This window comes from Esox lucius, chromosome 4 (genome assembly GCF_011004845.1).
Source record: "Esox lucius isolate fEsoLuc1 chromosome 4, fEsoLuc1.pri, whole genome shotgun sequence".
Lineage (NCBI taxonomy): Eukaryota > Metazoa > Chordata > Actinopteri > Esociformes > Esocidae > Esox > Esox lucius.
Window position 1 is genome coordinate 17,877,429 of NC_047572.1, and position 9,609 is coordinate 17,887,037.

Sequence of the window (9,609 nt, forward strand, 5' to 3'; positions counted from 1 at the left end):
TTACAATTTCTCAGTTTCAACACTTGATATGTTGTCTTTGTACTATTTTCAATTAAATATAGGGATACATGATTTGTACATTATTGCATTCTGTTTTTATTTGCATTTTGCATCATAGAGAATTGTATAGTAATTTCAAAGCAGAAAGGAATATCATAGAGTACTATAAGCTTACTGTAGGGAAGGGGTGAGCAAACTAAGGCCTGTGGGCTGAATCCGGCCTGTGAGGCAATTCCATCCAGCCCACTGTAGGAATAAAATATGTTTTGGGGGGGAGTAAAAAATAACTCACCAGCTCATTCTCATACTGATTTGAATTTAAATTATTTATATTTTATAATGAACTAACTGTATAAATGTTTTAATTATTGCCCTTTTCTGGGCTGCAAATCATTTATGATGAAAAAATTACAAAACAAATGTTTTGTAATTTGTAGAAGGGGAAAAAATCATGGAGTACTATAATTTAACTACTGCGTATTATAAAAACACCCTGTGATACCAAGAAGTGTGCACATTGCTTCTGGTCTACATGTTGTTACGATTACCGTCCTAAAATGGGCGGTGCATCAGGTTGTCTCGTATTCTGATTTGTTATTTAGTCGTAACAACACGCCCTACATTAGTTTTAACGGGAAAACGACTATATGTAGCTGCGAGGTGAAGCTAATTTTAACTGACTGACACCAGAAAAAAAATCTGCTAAGTATCAGTAGAGGGTCTTGATTGAAACGACAATACGGATATGGCATCGGTCAGCCCCTGTGTTGTGGTAAGTTACAATGCTGCTAACTCATGCTATATTGAAGGAGAGGACGGGGTTTGTAACGTTTTGGTGCTGAAAACACTCGCCATCTCCTATGTAAATGGTGTATTCCCGAATGATTGTCTATTGTGCTTTTCGATGCTTCGTTCCAGCTTGTCCTTCTCGATAACTTGCTAGCTACTATAATTTCCATGAAAATTGCTGTAACCTACTGTACTGTACTAGCGCGGCCTGGGACATGACACGCGTGCTACTGCATGCATGGCACATGTGATTTATATATACAGCTAGCTAGCTAATACCTTGATTCCTACAGAATGAACATAGAACAAACATTATATTTACCACCAACACTATATTCATAACTCCAGACAGATATTCATAAAAACAATAACAGATAACATTTCAACACAAAATATAGGCTAAAAATAACAGGTCGCCATTAACGATATGTATTCGTGACAGGGCTGTCCATTTGCGCACAAGTACGCCTGCAGGGTGTAAATTGTAACTATTTCATTTTGTCAGCAGTGTAGTTTTTGCTAACAGGCCCTGTCCAGTCTGGTCTTGCTGATGTTAATTATCGATTGATGACACAGACTTGCTAACGGAGCTTGATTAGGTTCTACAGTGCAACGTTCCCCACTCCTACTGATGAATGGACCCTTATTTTAAGATAACGAAAAAACAAAGGTTTCACAAAGGTTAGAAAAGTATGTTTCTCCGCACAGTAACAGTTAGCTTGGTTGAAAATACGTTGTAATTTAGAGTACTTTTATTTATTGTAATAACTGTTCATTATTACTATAATACTACATATGATGGTTCCAGATTTGCAGTTTGTGTAAGACATGTGCAATAACAATTTGAGAGAACAGCAAAACAAAAAAAAGCTTTCCTTTTTCCTGGCCCACAGCACTAAGAATGTGATGGCTCTGTACAGGCAGAAGGAGGAAAACTGTAAGAATCTATAGTCTCAAGAGAGCTGCCAAATCGTCACGTGTTAATCCATGTGGATCAATTCATTTGGAATGAGAAGGATAACCCACACTTGTTCAACTGTCAGTAATGGGGGGACATGTCTCATATGATTATTAATCACAGTACCTTGTTCCAGTAACCTTTTTATGAAGTTGTACTGTGTGTCACTGTTGGCCGGGCAACAAACCCCATGATCAAACACCAATCCCACTGCACCTCTGGGCTTTCTCTGGCCACTGTTCTGTCACATGACTCTGCATCCCAAATAACAAATTCTCTTGGGTTCAAGTTCTGTGCTGTTTATCCCTAAGCAGCAAATTGAACTGGAAAGCATATATTGGTTACATAATTGTATGGCATATGAAAAGAGGTAGTGTTTATTTTAATTGAGACATGAACCCAGAGTAACCTTTTTGAGTTAAACTCTGTTGCAGTTTTGACAAACACTGGAATCTTTCATTTAAACTAGGATACGTTAGATGACTGCATGTTTGGAGTAGAGTTATTCCTCTTTTCAACATTACCAAGTTGGTCTTGGTAAAGTTCGTTTTGCCATCACTCATCTCGGTCAGTGGTTGTTTTTAATATGCAATTGCAGCAGAAAGCATGCAGGTTCTAATCAAGAATGCGTTTGTCCTTGAGGTGTGGGTTTGACTTGGTTTGCCAGATGTCGGTGGCAGCAGTGATAGCAGGCAGAGGGGAGATTGTGAGGTGAACAACCTCTAGTGTTTTCACCTCTACACCTACTTTCTCAATGCTCTACTTTAACGCCCCTGGGAGGGTTTAACCCTTGACTTTCGGCTACGTCACCCCACTTCAACATCACAAGCACAGCCCTGAGCAGATAGATTGTGAGCATGTGATCTGTCTCTTTGTTCAAGATCAGCGATGATGAGCAGGGATATGACCTGGACCTGTTCTGCATACCCAAGCACTACGCTGATGACTTGGATAAGGTTTACATCCCACATGGACTCATTATGGACAGGTATGTTGTTACTGGGAGTTTATTAGGTATTGATATGATGGCAAATTCAAATGGTGCTTCCATGACAATAAATATTTAACAGTTTTCTTTTTTTTTTACTTTGCCTTCGCGATAGGCATGAGTTTCCAAGCTCCCTTTTTACTTTGAGTTTGCACAAGAGAATTTAGAGTTGAGCATATTCTCTTCCTTAACTGAACTTGATTGGCTAGCCACAACGTCTTTTATAATGCTATCAATTAAATGAAGCATCCACATGATCCTGTTAGTTCCCGACAATCTCCACCTACCTTCACACTTCCCTAATCTTGTTTTTGGAGTGCTCTTAAAGAGAAGTGAGAGCAAGACAATACTTGATGATTCAAACAGACAGGAAACAGGAACAAATGCTTACTGCTGCAGAAAGCTGAGCTGACCCCCCACACTCTTTATCGCAGGACAGAAAGGCTGGCCAGGGAGATTATGAAGGACATGGGGGGGCACCATATTGTGGCCCTCTGCGTACTCAAGGGGGGTTACAAGTTCTTTGCAGACCTGTTGGACTACATTAAGACCCTGAACCGCAACAACGACCGCTCTATCCCTATGACAGTGGACTTCATCCGCCTAAAGAGCTATTGCGTAAGGCTCAATCTTCTTGGTTCCACGGTTTAAACATTGAAAATGTAACTTCATCTTGCAAGGCAATGGAGCCAAATATCAATGTCTAAATATCTTGATAGACTTTGATTTACTTGGTAAATGCTAACTTGGTTACTATTGGTACTCATGTTGGACAAAGTGGATTTACTGTTTAATGGATGCCCTTCTGAAATACAAAGGAAAAACATTGTCCTAAAGCATTAAATAAAGAGATGCACAACTTCCCATGCAATTATGGACACTTGAAGAATCTCAGACCCAGCCCAGACAAGCCTTTATAATAAGACATCCATTTAACATTAATCTGGATTGTATTGGCTAGCCTAGATTGATGCTGTTTTTATCTTACAGGACCAGTCAAAATTTTGGACACACTTACCTATTCGCTTGAATGGGTAAGTGTGTCCAAACCTATGAATTGTACTGTATATTTGTAAACACTGCATCCAAATACATTTACAGACAGCTCTGTATTTGGTGGAATCTTAGTGCCATTTACCTAATATGTCAGTAATAACTGACCTGTCTGGACCAAGTCCCATATCCTTGTTGACCTTAATGTTTTATGTCTATACAGAATGACCAATCAACAGGTGAAATCAAAGTCATTGGAGGGGATGACCTGTCTAGCCTGACAGGCAAGGTGAGGACACTTTTTCTATAGATGTCTGTGAAATATAATTCCTCAGTAATTTAGTCTTGGCCTCCACTGTTTTCAGTGGAGGCAATTGGAAATTAAAACAGGGCAGAGGAAGTGTTACAGAATTCACATTTATATCTACAGCCACCTTCCTAAATGCGTTTAAGTTATTAACTTGTTTTGATATTTGAGGCTGTCAATGACACTTTCCTCTAATTTGTACTTGTTTTTCACAGAATGTGCTGATTGTGGAGGTATGTTATTACTGTTTAGTTAATGTTAAGGCGAAACACTTTCTATGACTGTTAAACGTTTTGCTCAGAACTCATTATTTGTATTTATTTTTAGGATATTATTGACACAGGAAAGACCATGAAGACCTTACTGGAACTTCTCAAACAGTACAACCCAAAAATGGTAAAAGTTGCAAGGTAAAGTAAACCCAAGTCTCTACACTGCATAAAATTAGAGTGATACATTTTGAACCAGCAACTCACTTCTGCTTAAAGAGAAGGTCTATATGGCAACCTCCCCCTGTCATGTCACCCTCCATCCCATGACCTCCTTCTTGGTTCATCTTTCAGTTTGTTGGTGAAGAGGACACCAAGGAGTGTTGGTTACAGACCAGACTGTAAGTTCAATTCAAGTCTACTAAATGGTGTGAATTATCTTTTATCAACAGCCAAAGACATTGTGCTGTCATACATGTCTAACAAATTGTAATATGGAACTAAATACCAGTTCTATGCCAAAGCATAAATCACACTTCACTGAAAGCCTCCATGAATTCCTATTGATTTTAGATGTATTGATTTAAATGTATGTTGCCATGTTCTTTTGTCTTCTTTGTTGCTGTTCTGTATAATATCGTGTTTCATAGGTTGTGTGGACCCTGGGAATATTAGCTTCCACTTTTGTGTCTGATTTGCCAAAGCTAATGAGGATTCAAATAAAATCCTAAAGCCACTACAATGTAATCACAATATTGACTAGCAAATGGGATCAAAACACTTTCATCATTATCTTGTGATCACCACTTAAAACAGGCTACTATTTAGCTGTAAGCAACAGATGTTGACCAACCTTTAATGGCAATTTATTTCTTAATTCTCAACTTAGAAATCACTGATCTCTTCTAATTTCCCATGGCTAGTTGCAGACGAAACATTTGAATGAAAACAAAAATAATGGTTAATAAATTAAGATCCGTTTTCTCCATGAATTAATTTAAATTTAGGCACTGCATTAACCAATGAACAATCAATTGAGATAAGAGACATGCACAAGAGATTAATAATCACCTTAAGGGAATCAAAAAACAGTTTGAATTATAAAGTTTGAGGCCCTCCAAAAAATTATCAACTGTATTGGCCTGATTTCAGAAAAATTTGGTGTATTGTTAATTATAAACTGGTAGGTTTGAATCCTGAACGCTGATAGACTGATAACCGTTGCATGAGATTATATACCAGCATTTTTTACTGCTGTAATTGCGTTGATAACCAGTTTATAATCTCAATTAAGCATGTCAGGGGTTTGTGGTATATTGCCAATATACACCTATCAGCCATAACATTATGACCACAGACAGGTGAAGTAAATAACACTGATAATCTTGTTATCATGGCACCTGTCAGTGGGTGAGATATATTAGGCAGCAAAGCGAACATTCTGTCCTCAAAGTTGAGTTAGAAGCAGGAAAAATAGGAAAACATTAGTATCTGAGCGACTTTGACAACGGCCAAATTTTGATGGCTAGAAGACTGAGTCAGTGCAGTTCTAAAACTGCAGCCCTTGTCAGGTGTTCCTGGTCCACAGTGGTCAGTACCTACCAAAAGTGGTCCAAGGAAGGAAAAGTTGTGAACCGGTGACAGGGTCATTGGTGGCCAAGACTCAATGTTGCACGTGGGGAGCGAAAGCTGGCCCGTGTGGTCCAACAGACTTGCTACTGTAGCTTAAATTGCTGAAAAAGTTAATGCTGGTACTGATAGAAAGGTGTCAGATCACACATTGCATCACAATTTGTTGCGTATGAGGCTGCGTAGCCGCAGACCAGTCAGGGTGCCCATGCTGACCCCTGTGACCACTTCTGAAAGCGCCTACAATGGGCACGTGAGCATCAGAACTGGACCACGGAGCAATGGAAGAAGGTGGCCTGGTCTGATGTATCTTGTTTCCTTTTACATCATGTGGATGGGCAGATACGTGTGCGTCGCTTACCTGGAGAACACATGGCACCAGGATGCACTATGGGAGGAAGGCAAGCCGGCGGAGGCAGTGTGATGCTTCGGGCAATGTTTTGCTGGGAGACATTGGGTCTTGTCATTCATGTGAATGTTACTTTGACACGTACCACCTACCTGAGCATTGTTGCAGACCATAGCAACGGTATTTCCTGATGTCATTGGCCTCTTTCAGCAGGATAAAGCGCCCTGCCACATAGCAAAAATGATAGCAAAACATGATCACAAGATGGTCATCTCAACAAGACTTTCAGAAACTATAGTATTTGTAACCTTCCTGGGGTAAAGCGCTTATGCTGACGATGGTGCAATGATATGACATTGCTTTGAGGAACACATGGTTCTACCTGTCATACAAGTACTTAAATGTGTTTCCTTTTCAGTTGTAGGATTTGAGGTTCCAGACAAGTTTGTGGTGGGATACGCATTAGACTACAATGAGTACTTCAGAGATTTAAATGTAAGTATTTTATTTAGCATTTTTTCTTAGTTAGATAGAGGATCTTGACTAAACTGTCTCATTTATTTCTTTGTTTTACAGCATATCTGTGTCATTAGTGAAACGGGGAAGGAAAAATACAAGGCATGAAGAGGACAGCACTTCTATTATGAGTGATTATTTTTGATGTTGCTATTATTTTATATATCTGATCTATATATTTTTGGGTCAAAAAAATCTAATCAAGGGTGTAGCTCACTCGACACCTCCATTTACTGCTCAGGGCCCCTGAGGTGTATACACACATTATTGTTACTCACATAGGGCAAACCCTTCACATGCTATGTAACACTTTAGAAACACCACACGTCAACGTTCAATATTTTCTAAGGTGGAGTATGCCATCGTTGCTTTCAATAATAGGCCGTTTTCTTGCCTTGTTAGCAATACCCAAGAGTATATATTTTTTTGTAGGTGAGTAATTTATTGATAAATCTGCTGCTATGATAGCAGGAAGTAGAACAAAATGTTAGTCATGAAATTGTTAATTATTTTTTATTTACATAACATCCATTTCACAAAACTTGAATTCATCTTGTCACTGATTTGAAAGTGGGTACATAATCTGAAGAGCTTGACTAAATTCCTTTGCATAGACAAAATAAGTGGTATGAACAAAGGAAGGAGCAGGTATCCTTATAGATCACATACTGTAGAATATGTAAGAAAACATTTGCATGGTCACCCCCCCCAAAGTCAAGTGTTCTATCAGTATGACCATACTGTACTATCAACTATTTTATATGGTTGTTTAATGAGTTGTGATAATTTAAGCATGTCTGCTCTTATTAAGAGCTTTATTTTAAGATTGAATACTGTATGACAATGGTTCATCCAATAATGTCTTTGTATTTCCAATACCATTAAAAGCAATCTCCCCTCTGATGCATGCTGATTTCCCCTCAAAACATTTGCTTGTGATGCCAATTAATTAAATTATAAATTGTATCACTATTGTCCTCTCAATGCTGTTATAGATGTTATTCCAAACTCTGGAACAGAAGAGGAACTCTTATAGAATGTCTTGTTCTGTGGAATGTCTGATGTTGTTAAAGTTGTTAATGTGAACTCAAAATGCTTTTGCACCAGCAATGACAATTATGTTATAAATAAAAACAGATTGTTCCACAGTTGCATTTAAAAAACAATGTTTATGAATGGGTGGTAATAATAATAGTGTTTTTCTTGGGTTTGTGTTTTTCATTGATTAGTGTTGTTGAAGTCATTTATTTTGATACAGTATTGAGTTTTGCACAGCATCGTTTTTAATGATAGAGTGAAACCCAGAGCAGGATTTATTTTAGTGGGCAGGCCTGACTACAGCAGAACAGTAAAACTGGATACCATATGAAGCCCAACTCCAGTATTTTACGTGCTGCTACAGCCCAGCTTCCAGTCCAGTCCTCTGCTGCCGTGGGATGGTGATGATCATGTCCTCCATGGTCAACAAGGTTTCCTTTTCTGCACTGCAGTTCAAACCATTCACTCACAACAATGCTCCAGTACACACAAGAGAATTCTTTCTTCAGACCGATATGCCACTTAGTAGAGGGCTCATCCATTTTCAAGTGGCTGGACCCAGTGGGAATCAACCCAGGTGGCCTGAACCCGGGCCCTCAGAGTTGTAAGGATGGACGGTGTGACAGTGCTGTGGCAGCAGCTCCTCATGGTATGCATCTGCATTATCACTGCAAACCATGACGTGCTGCTATGACAGCTCCCTCAAATACTTACTCAATGGTTCAAATATAAAACAGAAACATACATTGTGTCACTCTGTAATGTATTTAAAAAATATTGCATTTAATTGAAGTGAATGGTGTACACAAAAAAAGGATCAGCTGTTGTGCAAAATAAAATGGAAAGTAAACGTGTTCCACCATGCCATGAGTACTCAAAGAAACTACATATTTTGTATTGTGTATTGAAAAGCTCATGACCTTAGAAATGTCAAACATAGTTAAAGAATAAACCAGCAAATACAATACATTTCCTGGTAAGTTAATGGCGGTAAAACACTGTCACCAACAAAAACACATTGGTTAGAACTCCTCCAGCTGGTCATTAAAGGAACAGCAGAGGGCCAAGCCCCCTTTTCTTCTGCCCCATAAGGGATAATGTGTTTTCAACAACTGATCTAATAATGTCATATCTTGGCCATTTAAAAAAAAAAGAGGCGAGGCAATGAAGTTTATGTTACTGAAGTATCATCTGAAGTCCATTTTTGATAAGGGCTCTTAAGCTTCAGTACAAGCATGTACATGCGTGTGTGGTGTACGTACGCTTGCCAAATTTAAACCTCTAGGGAATAGAAATACTCACCAGTAGTGAAAATGTATACCTTATATACAAACACATTACGATTTTAGCTATTTCAGTTCAATTACAATATTAAATTGTAGTATTAACCTTTTCAGTAAAAAGATATGACCCGTAAAAAGCTATCACTAGTACTGATTTCTCCGGTCACACATGGCGATAGATTTGCTTTTTATTACAGACCTTAAATTAGTGTGGTCTGCTACATTTGTATGGTTAAAGCAGTTCAACGTGGGTCCAAAATAGTACATGGATAAAAAGGGCCACCATTTTAACAAAATATAATTGTTATTACACTGTCATAGTGTTACATTTTGTAGATAGCCTATTAACCAACTGGGTGAACGTGTCCGTTTTGCAGGAAAAAAAATCATTTAGGAATGTATATTAATAATTCCGTTATAGGAACAGAGGGCTGACAGTTCCCTGCGTTAATCGATGTGACCAACTGTATATCTTTAGCGAAAGTTAAAGTCGCAACAATATAGACCTAAGCTTTATTTAAAGTTGCGCGCTAGTACGTGTAGGCTAATT

General features: G+C 38.5%; 1 protein-coding gene across 1 annotated transcript; it reads left to right on the top strand.

Moving 5' to 3' along the window:
- Positions 1-566: 566 nt before the first annotated feature.
- hprt1 (hypoxanthine phosphoribosyltransferase 1) lies at positions 567-7,889 on the top strand. The gene is made up of 9 exons (XM_010897843.4): positions 567-772; positions 2,629-2,735; positions 3,170-3,353; positions 3,952-4,017; positions 4,251-4,268; positions 4,363-4,445; positions 4,599-4,645; positions 6,641-6,717; positions 6,799-7,889. The coding sequence occupies exons 1-9, from the start codon at positions 746-748 to the stop codon at positions 6,844-6,846; spliced, it is 657 nt and encodes a 218-aa protein (XP_010896145.1). The 5' UTR covers positions 567-745; the 3' UTR covers positions 6,847-7,889.
- The last annotated feature ends 1,720 nt before the right edge of the window (positions 7,890-9,609 follow it).